Genomic DNA, 16,330 nt, shown 5'->3' with positions numbered 1-16,330 from the left:
CAACCCAAAAGTTGCAATAAAAGTATTTTATCAGTTTAAATTAACGCTTATTCAAGGGACACCTTTATTATGGGGGGGGGGGACACTTTATTGGGTCCTCTAATATCGTTCTACTGTGTATAAAATTCCTATATTCATAAGTAATATGAGTGAATTGTATTATTAAATTAAAATTATATTTAATGTTATTGTGATATTTAATTGTACGTTTATACATTTTTAATGTGACAAAACTGTCAAAATACTGATTAGGTTTATTCCAAAACTGAAGACCGCCTCTGTGATAACGTCATATTTTGTGGCGTTGAACGCGTCCAATGCGTTGTGTAACGCGAGATGGTTGGATTTTTTTTTCTGGTCAGAGCGAATATTAAGTAAATTTATAGAAAAATTGACCATTTAACTGATCTTAACTTCTAAAGAAAAATATATAAATTTACCACTAGAGCATGTTAATGCAACACTTGATATCACTTGATATCATATAAGCCTATCGGGCTCTCTACTGGGCGTAGATTAGTATAACCAATGTTTAGACCATTTATTTAAAAAACGACAAGTCAGATTTTCATAGTTTTTGCTTTATTGCATCATTATCTCTGCAAATCAAATAAACCAAACATTATATTATTATCGAGGATTTATTATTTATATGTTTATAAAATGCATATCATTACACAGTTGAAAACATTAACTGTGGGTCGTCCGTGGCTGAGTCGTCTAGCTACCGAACAATAACAGACCATGGAGGTATAAAATATACCTCCACGAACAGACCAGCACAAATCAAATACCGATCAACTCGGGGCATAATTTACAAATGGTCCTCAGAAAAATATTTGGCAAGATTATGTATGCAGTTGGTTTACAACTAGGCAGCTCTACTTACAGTACAGGTTGGGTTATTTACTATTACAGTACATTGCAAAATGCGTACCCCAACTCATTATATAAAAATAAATCTAAAAGAACATACCAGCGTTTATAAATAAACATTAAATAATCTGGAAAAAGTGACAAATATACTATCGTATAAATATTTAAAATGGCTGCTATATGTTAAATAATATAAACTGACACACTATAGCATTTTCCATTTTTAACTAGGGTAATGGTCACTTTTCACTAATACCATGTTAAATAATATAAACTGACACACTATAGCATTTTCCGTTTTTGAACTAGGGCAATGGTCACTTTTCACTAATACCATGTTAAATAATATAAACTGACACCCTATAGCATTATCCATTTTTGAACTAAGGCCATGGTCACTTTTCACTAATACCATTTATTTTGAATATGTCAAATATTCATGAACCGAGATTTAGAGAAAATAAACAATAAAACTATTGTATCATGGTTTTTATACACATGATTACAATATTGAATCTAAAAAAGCATTTTCAAAACCCATATCCTTGGCTGAATTATGATACAGTAATACACAATATATCAGACTTCCAGTATCTGCAACAAAGAATACATTAAGCATCTTATAATTAATCTTTATATTTTGCTGTATTTGTGTTATTATAAATTGAGATATACGGTGATGATTTCTAGTCTTGTTTTTAGGCCACTACAAAAATGCTGGTATTGTGACCAAACCAGGATTTGAACACAAGATTTAAGGATTGGTAGGCAAGCAAGTTAACCACCAAGCTACAGTGCCACTACAGTTACATGAGGATGTGGGCAATGAGAAAATGCTGGTACTATGACAAAACCAGGATTTGAACCCAAGAACCAAGGATTGGTAGGCAAGCAAGTTAACCACCAAGCCAAAGTGCCACTACAATTACATGAGGACTTTGCTAGAGGGTGATGTGGGCAATGAGAAAATCTTGGTACTGTGACCAAATCAGGATTTGAACCCAAGAACCAAGGATTGGTAGGCAAGCAAGTTAACCACCAAGTCACAGTGCCACTACAATTACATGAGGAGTTGGCTAGAGGGCGCTTTGGGTAATGAGAAAATCCTGGAACTGTGACCAAACCAGGATTTGAACCCAAGAACCAAGGATTGGTAGGCAAGCATGTTAACCACTACAGTACCTATAAAGCATGATTACAAATCCCACATACCTTAATAGTTGATCATTTTCTTAATAGTATCTAGGCACCTCCATTTATCAGGTAGGTAAAAAGGTTCAAATATATGCGGGAAAGGCGTGTCCCAGCCACAAACACGCTGAATGGGAGCTTCCAGATGTAAAAAGCATTCATTCTGAAATTTAATAAATCACGCTTTAAAAATATGTATTTTAACTTAAAGAAAGTGAGATTAATCTCTTCCTAAACCTCTGTCTACACTATCAAACTTTATGTGACAATATTATGTGCCCATATATGGACATGATGATGTCATATCACTACCATATTTGGGTATATCACTACTATATTTGGGCACATCACACTTTTTTTGTCAAACTAGTTGACAGTGTAGACAGAGTTTAATAGGTTAATAGGTGAAAATTTGAATATTCATTAGATGATAATGCATAATTATCATACTACCCACCTGGATTGTAGTAGCAATCTCACCAGCAAATCCACCTGTAATTGGTGCTTCATGTGCAATTAACAGACGACCAGTTTTTAACACAGACTGAAATGATACAGTGGAGTAAACAAATCAGGACATGTGGATATTAAGCAAAAAAAAGAAACAAACAAACATACATTATATACTTGAAAATGATTACCTTAGCAACAGTGTCAACATCCCATGGTAGTATTGTTTGAAGGTCAATAAGCTCGCAGGAAACTCCTAGCTTCTCTTGCGCAAGTTCACAAACATTTCGCATTACGTGTACTTGTGTACCCCATGCAACTAATGTAACATCACTTCCTAAAAAAACAAACAAAAACAGTATTCATAATGCACACACATTTTATCACTCTGATTTGATAGTAACACATTTTTTTTTTGTCACATAAAGTTTGATAGTGTAGACAGAGCTTAACACTATGTGACTATTATACACTAGTTTATTACACATATACTTTACCTTCTACTAAAACTTCTGCTTCTGATAAAGGAATTTCATAATCACCAACCGGTACTTGTTCAACTGAAAAAAACACAAAAATAAACAACTTTATTGTAAGAGAAAAGCTTAAGCTCTGTCTATACTATCGAACTAGTTTGAGTGATGTGCCCAAATATGGTAGTGATATGCTTAAATATGGCAGTGATATGATATCATCATGTCCATATATGGGCACATCACATTTCTTTTGTCACATAAAGTTTGATAGTGTAGACAGAGCTTTACATTGGAGTTCACTCTCTTTAGTTCATAATTATATAACCTCTTTGGTATTTACAAATCATATTATGTTTTACTTTACCAGCCATTCTGTACAAAATCTTGGGCTCAAAGAATATACAAGGATTGTTGTCACGGATACAGGATAGAAGCAGACCTTTAGCTTGAATAGGCCCTCTAGGAATGACTACCTGAAATCAATGATTTACATATAAGTTAGCATAGCTAAAATATTGAATAGTAATTACATTTCTAAAGCTCTGTCTGCACTATGCTTAAAATATGTCTATTATATGGGCATATCACATTTTGTTGTCACATAAAGTTTGATAGTGTAGACAGAGCTTAGGAGTCCATAGATGTTAATCAACCCATTACATCCGTACATCTATGCACGCTTAAGTTTATCCTCTATTATCTATGGTAACAGTAAGTTTGCCTGTGATCAGGTAACTCTGTTATACATCTGTGTAATGTCTGAGACACTGAAACTTATATAGCGCCCTCTAGTAGTGTAGAAAACGGAACATACTGCATTTATTTGAATCAAATAAATCAAGTTATATTGTTTAAATTCATTCTAACGCCGATGCACCTCTAATATGGATCTAATAGGTTTCAGAGGTACAAATGGTGTACCGGTATATTTTTATATAGCTTTTTAACTTATTCTAAATGTTTTTATGCTGTGTGTTTCAAATCTTAAATTATATATTTGTTCACAATAAAGTTACCTTGAATATCTTATACTGTAGATAGACTTACACATGCTAACTAGCTAATAGTTATTTTTAGCCTAAAAATTGTACTTACTTTGACACCTGGAACATGGGAAAAGAACGCTTCAGGGCACTGGGAATGATAGTGGGCGCCATGGCCTACAGCGCCCCACGGTGTTCTGATTGTTAGGCGACCACAGTTAAATAGATTCCCTGAACGATACCTAAATTTAGCTGCTTCATTTATGATCTAAAAATAACAATATTTATTATAGTTATTTAGTTGAAGGACTGTTACAGATCATGGTAAAAACACACAAGTTGAGTTAAAAAAGAGAAACAAAAAAAATGGACACCAAAACAAGAGACACTTTTTTTTGGCACAAGAATCATAGAAAAATGGAAAGCACTACCACAACATGTTGTAGACAGTATCACTATAAATAATGTTAAACAATCATATGACAAGCACATCCCAGAGAGGAGGCAGTCAAAACGAGTACTAATTCATTTTCCTCCTGATTCAATTATAGGTAAAAACACTTAAAGATAAGAACGTCGATCAAAGAATTAATTGACAGATCATTGGACCAATGAAAAGAGAGTTATTAAACAAGCATTTTTTTGGTAACGATAACAGTCAACATTGAACCAAACTAAATCGTACGTTATTGCAGTAGTTTAGTACTGCAGTAACTGCAGTAGAATCATTTTGACGTGATTCCTTACCTGATCAAATGCTGGATAGATATAGTCGGCAAACTGTATCTCGGCAATAGCGGTAGCGCCAACTGATGCCATGCCTATACCGAAACCAACGATTCCTTGTTCACACAATGGTGTATTAAATACACGGTCCTTTCCTAAAAAACATTTGCAACAATCTATGGCATTTGTTGTAACAATGTATGAGAGGGCAGCAGACAACATTAAAAACAACCTTCAGAATCTATAATGTTTTTCTCAAATTAATTAAAGATATATTGTCATCCTAAAAAAATACTTTTTTGTTGAATAAGCCATTTTAATGTCACATAATAGTTATTCACTTTGACCAAAAACTGGAGCAAAAAATACCTAAATTGTATGTAAGACAATGGTTTTTGGTTAAAATTAACAGTTTTTTTTGTCTTTTTATAAGTGATATTTTTATTAGTATAACTGCAAAATGGCCTGCTCAAAGTCTGATTTAATTAATCTTTATTTTTCAGGTTGTTGGGGGACAATACATCTTTAATGAAACAAAACCTGGACAGCAGCTTACCATGTTTGTCTTTCAAATCAATAGTACATCTAAAGACTCCACCAAAAGCCACGTCCTCCCCAAAAACAACTGAAAAAAGATGTTATCAAATTACAAAAAGTGTCAAAAACAGGTAACATTAAAAATTTTATAAAAAATTATACTTTAGAAACACACATACATGTTTATTCTTAACAGAAAATAATATCAATAAAATGAGAAAATCAGTTAAAAAATCAAAATAAATTGGGGTTCTACTAATGCCGACAGAGGGAAATTCATTAATCATGATTTCTTCCTTGACCTGATAGGAATAAAAATCATGCATCTATTCATATAATTTAGGCCTTAGACATTCCAATCAATGTATGGCCTAGGATAGGCCTACTTACCAGCTGTCTGATCTGAAGTAAGAGCAATATCCATAGCATTATTCAGAGCCTGGAATAAATTCATCTTGGAAGTTTCACCTAAAAATTGATACAATTTACATTACAAATCATCAAATGCGTTACTGTTATTTGTTAGATTAGAGTTAGCCTCTATGCCTAGGCCTAGATATTAAATAAAAATATGAGGATCACACCACACAGATTTAACAGTATTTGCAATTATATTATAGATTACTTTTTTTACATACAAAATTTAAATAAAATGCTGACAGTTATTTTAGCCCTAGGCCATCAACCAAGGCACAGCCTATGGCATGCCACAAGCATGTGTGCAGAAGTAGAGACTAGTAGCCACCAGGCAGCGGCAGTCCAGTCAGTCAGTACAGTAGACAACCTTTTTTTTCAGCAGAGAGCCTAGACAAATAAATATATAATAACGTCACCTCTTGACTGTGGAGCAACCTCAGGAACATAAGTAAACGTTGATGCACATCGTACATTATGTAGAAACTGTCCTGTTATGGAGTTCTTGCATTTTAAATACACAGATTTGGCACAGAATCGTAACAACGTACTTGTAGTCGCCATGTTTTTTGTTGTGTATACTGCGCCCTCTACTTTGTGTTTCTCCCTAACCCCCTTCCCCATGTAAAGCCTATTTTCCACTAGGCGAATTTGTTCGCGCGAATAATATATTTTCGCGGCGAAAAAATTCGCGCTACCTTTTACTTATTTTCCACGCGAGAGCGAATGACTTTGCGATTTTTACTGTAGGCCTATGGTGATTAACATTACACGATGCCGGCTGTTAATTTAAGAAACCTTCTTTTAATCAAAATTAAGTTGTTAAGGCTTTTATTAATTCGAAGACAGAAACAACGAAGAATAAAATACAGAAAGAGGTTTTGGGTTAGACCGATTTACAGTGAAAGAGAACAAAAAGGAGAATACCACCTGTTAGTTAAATAATTGAAGCTGTATGATGCAGAGTACTTTTTTAGATGCTTTCAAATGTCACCAACAACGTTTGAGGAACTTTTGAGTTTGATTGCACCATTTATAACGAAACAAGATACTAAATTAAGGAAATCCATCGGTCCCAGTGAGAGATTAAGTGTTTGCTTAAGATACTTAGTAACAGGCGATGCACAAGTCACAATTGCTGCAAGCTACCGTATGAGCCCATCGGTAGTTGGAAGAATAATTGATGAGACGTGTGGTGCTATATGGACAGTCCTAAAAGAGAAAGGCTTCATCAAACATCCATCAACAGAGGAAGAGTGGAAAGGTATTTCTAATGAATTTTTCGAGTCATGGAATTTTCCCAACTGTGTTGGGTCTATAGACGGGAAGCATGTAGTGATGCAAGCACCTAATAATTCAGGCTCATCATATTTTAATTCAAGAAAACCTTTAGTATTGTACTTATGGCGGTTTGTGATGCGAACTATAAATTTACATTAGTAGACATTGGAGACAGTGGACGTCAGAGTGATGGTAGTGTATATGGATGTAGTTATTTGGGACATGCTATAGAGAATAACTTGCTCAACATTCCAGCTCGAGAGATGCTCCCAAATTCAGACAAAACATTGCCCTATGTGTTTGTTGGAGACGATGCTTTTGGATTAAAGAAGCATATGATGAAACCCTATCCTTCTTCACATTTAGAAACTGATCAACGAGTGTTTAACTATAGGCTGTCGAGAGCACGAAGAGTCATCGAAAACACCTTTGGTATAGCTGCAAGTGAGATTTCGCATTCTGAGGAGGCCAATTATTGCCAAAGTACGGAAGGTTGTGCTCATAACGCAGTCTATTGTCGTTCTTCACAATTTCCTAATGAAACAAAATGCATCAAATGGTATTAAATATTGCCCATTACAATTTGTTGACAATGATGGGCCAACAGGGGTAACGCCAGGTGAATGGAGGCAAGATACCGATATTAATTTGCACGGTGGTCTACAATCGATACGTCGGATAGGTTCGAACAACTATTCCAAGGATGCTGCTGCCGTCAGAAATGGTTATAAAGATTATTTTTACAATGAAGGCGCTGTACAATGGCAATGGGGATTAGTTAACCGAACTTAAAGAAATACAGTCGGTTTACAGTATAACGAAATTTAAAAATAAGTAAATGAAAATATTTAATATGAAGGAAATCAATACTGTTACATCAATCCGATTTAATTAAAATGTAAATAACGGTTTTTGTAGACGTATACAGTATAATACTTATTTGCACTAAGGGGCCTATAAATAACACTAAACAAATAATTATTTGTTTTAATTACAGTATACTATCCGATCCGATTTAGCCTAATTAAAATGTAAATAACGGTTTTTGTAGACGTATAGCGTCTTCTTGCAATAGAAAAATATCTCAAAACAGTATTGTAAAACGATTGCAGGTAAAAAATATTCATGGTAAAACTGAAAGAAAAGTTTTAAAAAAAGCAAAAAAAAATTATATGGTCAACAAATAAATAAATAAATACAAGGCCTAATGTTAATATGTATGCATACTTCAAATCATACTCGATTTCATCCATGCTTCTTCAACAATAATCGTCATAGATTACGGTAACCCCTCCTCGAGTAAGCTACACAAAACAAACCTGTTGTTTCTAGATCTTTACCGTCGTCCAGCGTTGTTATTTTCGAACGTGAATAAAATGAAAAATCACAAATTGACGAATAGAAATGATGTTTTTTTATAATCTTGTTTTAATACTTACATAAAATTCAACAGTATCATTGTGAATTACTAATCTTTGTGCAATCATTGCCTACTTTATTAAAAGTCAACGTACAATATTTTGAAAAAAAATAAAATGTCCAGTCCAAGAAAAACGGCATTATTTCAAAACAATTTTTGGTTCTGTTCGTTATAATATTTTGCCAAACACTGTTTGGTTCCATAAATAAAATGATTTTCCATGTTAGCCGAATAACGTGAAGCTGGTGGCTTTCGTCCATAAGACTCGGCAAGTGAGCGTGTCAGATGGGCCGAGTTTCCGCAGCAAATGCCTACAAAGTTGATTCCGATTTCCTGACACCGTTTTCCAAAATCAACCATATCGTCTCGATTGCAGAATTTGATGTCCATGTTTGTTGGAAAGCACTTCTTCCCTAAAAAATAAGTAAATTGCATTTTTATCATTTCGCGTCAGGAAAAGTAATAGAAATAAATATGCATAATCAAAGCTTTTGTTCGCCTCGTCATCAGCTTTTACCTACCAGTTTTTGGATCTACCATATTGAAAAAAGTTGGTTCGTCTGACGTAGTTCTGTAGGGCACAGGTATGGCTGCGAGATGACCCTGAAATATTCAAAATAGTATTCCTATTATTTTACCTGGCATTTCAAGGATAGTCCACCACGTATGCGCATGCGCACCCGCACACGTGACGTGCCTAGCTTCATAGACTTCCGACCAATCAGATAACTGGATTGATGCTAGCCGCCATCTTTGACTGTAAGCTTGGAAGAGGATCATCAACCCGCTCAAAGACTAAGTAACATTCACACAATTGTAAAGGGTGAGTAGACCGTTGAAAATGCATCTTTATCATGACATATTAGGCTAGGTAGATCTCGTTAAAGTAGCAACCTCGTGTACTGCTAAGCCAGAATAGTTCATGCATACTTGTAGGCCCAACTGGGACAAACTCAGGCCTAGCTAGGCTAGGCCATACCATGTCAAGCCCAACCTGGGTGGATTTGTTAGTCCCCTTTTCCTTCGTCGCTCGTAGGCCTACTATATTGTATATTACCTTTCTTTCAAAGGTTGATCAAATTTATTCAAGATTAGGCCTATTGTTTAAATTTTAGATCGCAGCTCAGTGAGCCTATTCTTACTTAAACTACTTCCCGTGGCTAAGTACTATTGTTAAAAAGTTCCGACGCGTCACGGTCACGTCATACGCGCGCCTTGAAAAATTGCATTGTATAGTCTAGGCGCTTACCTTGCAGACAGCGCGAACCTTTTCCATAATGGGTAGCAGGGTATCTGGTCCTCTACAACAGTTCATACCGACTACATCGGCACCTGCATCCTCTAGTTGTTTACAAGCATCGGGAATAGTGAATCCGTCAAGAGTAGCAACTTCTCCATTCACGTCATTGTTTCCGGCAGTAATGAAAGCAACAACGCAAGGAACGCCTGTACACACAACAATGATGCAATATTGATGGATTTTAAAGTATTATTTTTATAGGCCTACTTCAAACAGTCATTCAAGATGGGGTAGCAGTTCATCGAAAAGCATTATCTAACCCCCCGCCACCTTTCCAACTGATAAGTCTGATTTAAATTAGCCAATAATATTCGCGAGAACCAAATACGATGTTTGAGTTCTGATTGGTTGCATTTTTTTTCGCGTCACAGAAAGTAGAGAAAGTATCAATACGCATGCGCATTAGTCAACGTTTCATCTTCTTTTCTGTGACGGAAAAAAAAAATGCAACCAATCAGAACTGACGATTCATATTTGTTTTGCGCGAATATATTCGATGTGGAAAAGAGAGGCTGTTACGATCTTCTACAAAATCCTACCATCTAATAACAAGCGTGTACAAAGCTGCATACTTTTAGATTATAACAAAGAACTTATAACACAAGAATCTCCTGTTCGTCCGAAGCGCGTAACAATTTCGAAAGGCATTGTGGGATAGAATAGACCTATGGGTGGCGCCATTGTGAGCCATGGAGTAGGGCGCCCGCATCAAATTAGAAAGTCAAAATCATAGAGGGGATATGCTAATACTCTAGGGGGGTCGAGTAATTGACTGAGGAGTAGGGCGCCCGCATCAAATTAGAAAGTCAAAATCATAGAGGGGATCTGCTAATACTCTAGGGGGGTCGAGTAATTGACTTCCTAGTTTGGAGGGGGCGCTGCTCCATGCTGTGAAATGGCGTCGCCCAGTTTGACCTTTTAACCCTGTACTTCCGATACTGTGTTTTGAATGCAAATTGAAGAACAGGAGATTCTTGTGTTATAAGTTCTTTGATTATAACTACAGTAGAACTTCTATTATGGGGACACGTTTGGACCCAACAAAAGTATCCTCTTAAGCGTGGTTCCCACTAGAACGCAACGCAAGGACGTAACGCAACGCAAGTGAATTGACCAATCACAAGCGATGGCTTATTCGCTTGTGATTGCTAACTGTCTATAACTTTGCTTGTCATTGGTTAAAACGCTTGCGTTGCGTTTACGTCCTTGCGCTACGTTCTAGTGGGAACCAAGCTTAAAGTGGTTCCCACTAGAACGCAACGCAGCGACGTATCGACGCAAAGTGCTGTATTGCGTAATCACAAGTGGGAACCGACGACGCAATAGTGCTGCAAACATCGCAGGTTTGATTTCACGCAGGCGGGGGCAAACACAATTATTGGAAGGGCATTTGCGTAGATTGCGTTACGGTTCGTCGCTAGTGGGATTCAACTGAATGTGGTTAGTCGGTGTGAAAATGTATATTACCCCCTTCCTTCGTTCGTTTCGCGCGGAAAGTGTCCCCTTAAAATGGATGTACTCCGATGAATAGAGGTATCGAAGAAGAAGTTCTTATTTATACTGTATTTTCATACCCTTTCCGTATTCTTGGACTGTTTTTACCGCAAGCATAGCTTCTCCGAGTGTAGGAAACGTTTCGGCAAGGATAAAGTCGACATCGTAGTCAAGTGCCCATTCGATTTGTTCCTGAAAGTATACACATCTTTTCATTAGAATCAATATACACACAGTATTAATGTATGTTCGTTATGTTGTCGGTAAAGCGTGTTTCCCACTAGAGACGCAACGCGCAACGCAAGCGAGTTGACCAATGAAAAGGCACTGTTCGAATAATCCATCGCACTGTGATTGGTCAAATCACTTACGTTGCGTTACGTTCTTGCGTTGCGTAGGAACAAGCTTTAAAAAAAGGTATTTATTACGGAAATTCAGATTAGGCCTACCGACCGCCGACAGCCAGCAATGCAGCGTCTAAACAGGGGACAGTTTGTTGACCCGAATAGGGGATTCTATTGTGTTTTAAATTGTGATTCTTACCTTAAAAATAGCTTTTGTTTTTTCGTACGACTCTTCGTCACCGGGCACATAAACAGCTGTGTTGCAGATATTTCCCGCCAAAAGCGTTCCTGATTCATCCGCAACTTCCTTCGCGATTCGTAACGCCTCTCGGTTAATCTTTTCTAGATCAGCTTCCCTGTCGATGACTTGCATCTTCTTTCGATGAGCATAATACTATTTTGAGATAACGAATGTTAAGCTCTGTCTACACTATAACAAAAATGTGATTTTCCCATATATAGACATGATGATGTCATATCACTACCATATTTGGGCACATCACTACCCTATTTGGGAACACTTTTTTGTCAAACTAGTTAGTGTAGACAGAGCTTTATATTACAAAAGTTGTCCTTCAAAAAATAGGAATGAAATTAGGTACAGTACGTCACAATACGGACATGCTAAAGCGTGGTTCCCACTAGAACGCAACGCAACGTAACGTAGCGACGTATCGACGCAAGGTGCCGTATTGCGTAATCACAAGTGGGAACCGACGACGCAACATTGCTGTAAAAATCGCAGGTTTGATTTCACGCAGGCGGGGGCAAGCACAATGATTGGAAGGGCATTTTCTTACGTTGCGTAGATTGCGTTACGTTGCGTCGCTAGTGAGAACCAAGCTTAACACTAAATACGTAAGTGCAACACCAGTCACAACCAACAGTTTGGACGATTACGTTGTGATTGGTCAAAATATTTGCGGTCGGTGTGCTTCTCGCGTTGCGTTTAAGTGGTAACCGAGATTAAGAGGGGTTTCACTGAAAAGAAGTGTTCTACTACCTCTGTATGTAAAGCTTTGTCTACACTATCAAACTAGTTTGACAAAAAAGGTGTGGTGTGCCCAAATATGGTAGTGATATGACATCATCATGTCCATGGGCACATCCCATTTTTTGTCACATAAAGTTTTATAGTATAGACCGAGCTAAAGTTTTAGCCGTACCGTAAATGCCAGCACGACGTCACTGCCTGCATGTACAAACTCTCTATGCATATCCTTCACCAGGTGTGGATGTTCGATGACCACTTCAGGGACAAATCCACCTGCCTGAAGGTAACCACGTCGTTCAAATGCAAACAAATACCCCTCGGCTATGAGTACTGTCTCCCCATTATTCAAACGATCCAAAAGACCTATTGTGAGGATGTTAGAAAATGTTTATGATATTGAGTGGAGGGTGACCGAGCGGTAAGTACAAGCCTCTCCTCTCGACCATGGCTGTTGCGTTGTATTAACTTACAGAGAATTTTAACGTAAGTGACATACATGAGGCGCCATATACGCATGAAACTTTTTTTTGCTCCGTATGGCGCCCCATACATGTATGTTTACTATTAATTTTTAATGCTGTGCGCATGCAGAATATGGCAATCGGAATTTTAAATTAAATATCTATATAACCAATTGAAAGCTAATTAACTATTTCCAGTAGGCCTATAAACTAAATCTAGGCAGTTCAAAATTTATATTATGCCTTTCAAATAATTTATTATAAAATATACCTATTCCGTTATATTTTGTTATAAAATATAACATTCGAATCTAGAGTTTGTTTACAAGATCCTATAAGGCATAATAATAGTACCTACAACATGATGTGACCCTATAAGCTACTTACCTTTTACTTTTCTAGGCATTTTCTTCGCTGTTGTAGTTAGTAATTATATATTACGCTGATTGGTGATGTACCAAAACATTGAACTGAATTTGTAGTAAACAAACCCGATTTTATTCAAGTACGCAACCAGTTGACTAGTTTCAACCAGAAATGTTCAGTTTGTCCAATCAGAAACAATCTCGGAGTTAAACATGCAGTGAAGTATATATAACATACGCTACTGTGATTTCCATCCAGGGTAACAAAATAATATTTCATGGCATATTATTAGGGGATACGCTCCCCGCTTTGTAGCAATCAATACAAACCGGTTGTTTCTAGATCATTGTTGGCAAATGTTCAACATCCTACAGTACATTGATTGAGAACAAAAAAATACGTTATACGCTAGTTGTTTGTTTTGGAATAAAATCAAAATTGAAGGTTACAGCGGTCGTTTACCAGCATGCTTCTTTCCTACAAATTAAGGAAAGGACCTTCACCCCTTTCAAAACTCAGGAGCTTGTTATTATTATTTTTTAGGCAAATTGCCAAGGATAACCATAAGCGAATTCATTCACTATCCTTCTTCACAAGACAAATATATACACACGATGATCTATATAAACAAAGTCTTATTACAAGTATTTGGGAGTGGAGTTGTAATTTGTCATTTGAAAAAATCCTGTCACGGACAGGACTTCGACCCAGGATCCTTGGATTAGTAGCCAAGTATCATAACAACCAAGCCAATTTTTTAATTATATACGAGACTTCATCATTAATGAAGTTATGAAAGCATTGGTGACATGATACAGTAGTACGTCACCGTAATTATGGTGACATTATTATGGTGACATGATACAGTAGTAGTACGTCACCGTAATTATGGTGACATTATGGTTACATTATTATGGTGACATGGTACAGTAGTAGTACGGTATCGTAATTAGCATTTCCGGAAATGTTGAATCCTTGTTCCGTTACCCTAGATTAATATCGCACTGCATCTATTATAGGACTATAATATAAAACTATTAAAACTCACTAAACAAACAATAATAATAAATTCAAAAGTGTATGTGAGTTCTTCGCGCTATTTTATTGGACGAGTGTTCAGTAACATATACATTCAAAACATGGTAGTATCGGTAAACTATATTAATAGCAATAAATACATACTTATTAATTTAAATAAATGATTATTCACACACACAGTATACTTAAATATTATAGTATTTACTTATTTTTTGCTTGTAACTATTTAATCGTGTTTGTGTAACCCTAGGAAACAATTCATTTACATCTTGTAATGACAATCAATTTTAACTTGAACTTGTGTTCGACCAGGTGTGTGCATGCAGCATGTATGGTGCGCCATACGCATGACAATTTTTTTGCTACGTATGGCGCCCCATACAGGCATGCCTACTTTTTGACGGATCTGTAACTATTAAATCGTGATTTTGTAACCTTTGAAAACAATTCATTTACATCTTGTATTTGACAATCAATTTTAACATGAACTTGCAGTGTTCGACCAGGTGTGTACATGCAGTAACAAAGAGTGAAATTACTATTAATGTTTACATAACCCAAGCAGTAATTAATGTGTTAACCACATCAGTAAGCCAACAGTTAACGCTCCTAAACTAAAGGTTTGTCATGCATAGGTTAACCATCAGTTAATCCTCCGTTAATAAGAAGTTAGCAATCGGTAAGGCAAAAGTTAATCCTCCGTTAACTAAAAGTTAGCCATCGTTAAAGCAAAAGTTAATCCTCCGTTAACTAAAAGTTAGCCATCGGTAAAGCAAAAGTTAATCCTCCGTTAACTAAAAGTTAGCCATCGTTAAAGCAAAAGTTAATCCTCCGTTAACTAAAAGTTAGCCATCGGTAAAGCAAAAGTTAATCCTCCGTTAACTAAAAGTTAGCCATCGTTAAAGCAAAAGTTAATCCTCCGTATGGTTCTATACTTCTTACTCGTAATAAACAGCATAAACAGTAGCAATCGCAAATAACGTACCATTCTGATACCATGCCGAACAAAAATTATCTGTATTATGGTTCCAAAGACAGCGACTAGCTATTTCTAAACTTTGGCCCTGTTGCGAGCCGATTACAACGTGTACCACAAGTTTATGACGACTAAAATACAGCTCTTTGATCTTGGATTTGACCAGTTCTGTCAGCCTAGCCGCTAACCTACCACAATTTGTATCATATTCTTCGTATTTCAGAACTCTTTCCAGAATAATCGACACTTCTTCTTCAACTTTGCTTGGTTTGAATCCGGTGTCAGGATCCATTTTGAAAGTATTCTCAACTCGAGGTTTTGGTGGAACGATTGTCGACGTCTTGCTGGAACGGAACGTGGGGATGTTGCGTCCTCCAATCATTGAGATACGTTTGGAAACTACCGACCATCTTGACGGTTTTCTTGATCTTTTACGGTAACATATTGGCCCGTAATCCGGATGATCGACGGTGGACTGCGATCTAACCGACGATTTATCGGTTGACTCATCCATAATTTCAAGTTTTTTTTACCTCAACAGTTGAAGTTTGACGAAATGGTAAGCCGACTATTTTTTCTTTTTTTAAGTAGTCTTCTCTTTAGTACTCTAGTATATTAAATTGTCAAATCTTGTTTTAGAATCAGTATATTTCAGGCTAAAACAAAGTACTTCACTTAAGCACTTTACTTCACGCTGTAATTAGCTCAGTGCATCTGCACAAAATGTTCTTTTATCGTCTTTATTAATTAATATTTAAATCACTACTTTGTACAGGATTCATTTTGTAGTTGTTAGCGTACTTCTGGTTGATCCCGACTGATGTATGATCCTTTGTCATCCGGCAAATGGAATCGTATGTCCGTTGGCCATAGTTACTCCAAACACTTGGCGGTATACAAACTTAAACCATATCAGGTAGCTATACAAAACACGCGTGATTGGGTTCTCTACAATGTAAATAACATTCCCTTATTTGCTTCAGTACAATTAGTATACAATACT

At 36.5% G+C, this 16,330-nt stretch overlaps 5 protein-coding genes across 6 annotated transcripts in view; 2 read left to right on the top strand and 3 right to left on the bottom strand.

Annotated features, from left to right (window-relative positions):
* Nucleotides 1–571: 571 nt before the first annotated feature.
* Nucleotides 572–6,218, bottom strand: LOC144848859 (2-oxoisovalerate dehydrogenase subunit beta, mitochondrial-like). Of its 2 annotated transcripts, XM_078705798.1 has the most exons (11): nucleotides 6,073–6,218; nucleotides 5,630–5,707; nucleotides 5,259–5,327; nucleotides 4,724–4,857; nucleotides 4,089–4,244; nucleotides 3,358–3,466; nucleotides 3,015–3,077; nucleotides 2,709–2,854; nucleotides 2,525–2,611; nucleotides 2,089–2,230; nucleotides 572–1,470 (listed from the first exon to the last, which is right to left on the bottom strand). In XM_078705798.1, exons 1-10 carry the CDS (start codon nucleotides 6,215–6,217, stop codon nucleotides 2,090–2,092), a joined length of 1,128 nt encoding a protein of 375 aa, XP_078561924.1. In that variant the 5' UTR covers nucleotide 6,218; the 3' UTR covers nucleotides 572–1,470; nucleotide 2,089. The 2 variants fall into 2 exon arrangements, with proteins under 2 accessions (XP_078561924.1, XP_078561925.1); XM_078705799.1 differs by lacking the exon at nucleotides 5,630–5,707.
* A 422-nt stretch (nucleotides 6,219–6,640) lies between these two features.
* On the top strand, nucleotides 6,641–7,500 carry LOC144849021 (uncharacterized). Its single transcript, XM_078705973.1, has 2 exons — nucleotides 6,641–6,917; nucleotides 7,097–7,500. The coding sequence occupies exons 1-2, from the start codon at nucleotides 6,641–6,643 to the stop codon at nucleotides 7,498–7,500; spliced, it is 681 nt and encodes a 226-aa protein (XP_078562099.1).
* Nucleotides 7,501–8,339: 839 nt separating this feature from the next.
* LOC144848791 (betaine--homocysteine S-methyltransferase 1-like) lies at nucleotides 8,340–13,529 on the bottom strand. Its single transcript, XM_078705723.1, has 7 exons — nucleotides 13,335–13,529; nucleotides 12,659–12,849; nucleotides 11,692–11,886; nucleotides 11,229–11,340; nucleotides 9,604–9,800; nucleotides 8,876–8,957; nucleotides 8,340–8,767 (listed from the first exon to the last, which is right to left on the bottom strand). The coding sequence occupies exons 1-7, from the start codon at nucleotides 13,351–13,353 to the stop codon at nucleotides 8,499–8,501; spliced, it is 1,065 nt and encodes a 354-aa protein (XP_078561849.1). The 5' UTR covers nucleotides 13,354–13,529; the 3' UTR covers nucleotides 8,340–8,498.
* LOC144848739 (zinc finger MYM-type protein 2-like) overlaps nucleotides 9,166–16,330 on the top strand; it is a 39,052-nt gene continuing 31,887 nt past the window's right edge. The window contains exon 1 of the mRNA XM_078705606.1: nucleotides 9,166–9,177. The gene's annotated coding sequence lies outside the window, so the exon portion shown is untranslated. The remainder of the gene's footprint in view (nucleotides 9,178–16,330) is intronic.
* Nucleotides 15,265–15,899, bottom strand: LOC144848806 (dynein light chain Tctex-type protein 2B-like). The gene has a single exon (XM_078705742.1). It carries the CDS (start codon nucleotides 15,839–15,841, stop codon nucleotides 15,290–15,292), a length of 552 nt encoding a protein of 183 aa, XP_078561868.1. The 5' UTR covers nucleotides 15,842–15,899; the 3' UTR covers nucleotides 15,265–15,289.

Source organism: Antedon bifida, chromosome 7 (genome assembly GCF_963402885.1).
Source record: "Antedon bifida chromosome 7, ecAntBifi1.1, whole genome shotgun sequence".
Taxonomy (NCBI): domain Eukaryota; kingdom Metazoa; phylum Echinodermata; class Crinoidea; order Comatulida; family Antedonidae; genus Antedon; species Antedon bifida.
This window is presented reverse-complemented; position numbering and strand designations above follow the sequence as displayed.

Excerpts from the sequence above, each read along its gene's own strand:
- LOC144848859 (XM_078705798.1), bottom strand. The coding sequence starts at position 6,217 with ATGGCGACTACAAGTACGTTGTTACGATTCTGTGCCAAATCTGTGTAT. Across the intron at positions 3,078-3,357 it reads GATTTTGTACAGAATGGCTG|TTGAACAAGTACCGGTTGGT; the intron begins GTAAAGTAAAAC and ends TGTTTTTTTCAG. Across the intron at positions 2,612-2,708 it reads ATGTTGACACTGTTGCTAAG|TCTGTGTTAAAAACTGGTCG; the intron begins GTAATCATTTTC and ends GTATCATTTCAG.
- LOC144849021 (XM_078705973.1), top strand. The coding sequence starts at position 6,641 with ATGTCACCAACAACGTTTGAGGAACTTTTGAGTTTGATTGCACCATTT. Across the intron at positions 6,918-7,096 it reads AACAGAGGAAGAGTGGAAAG|ACATTGGAGACAGTGGACGT; the intron begins GTATTTCTAATG and ends TTACATTAGTAG.
- LOC144848791 (XM_078705723.1), bottom strand. Across the intron at positions 11,887-12,658 it reads ACGTCGTGCTGGCATTTACG|TATTATGCTCATCGAAAGAA; the intron begins GTACGGCTAAAA and ends ATCTCAAAATAG. Across the intron at positions 8,768-8,875 it reads TATGGTAGATCCAAAAACTG|GGAAGAAGTGCTTTCCAACA; the intron begins GTAGGTAAAAGC and ends CTTATTTTTTAG.
- LOC144848806 (XM_078705742.1), bottom strand. The coding sequence starts at position 15,841 with ATGGATGAGTCAACCGATAAATCGTCGGTTAGATCGCAGTCCACCGTC.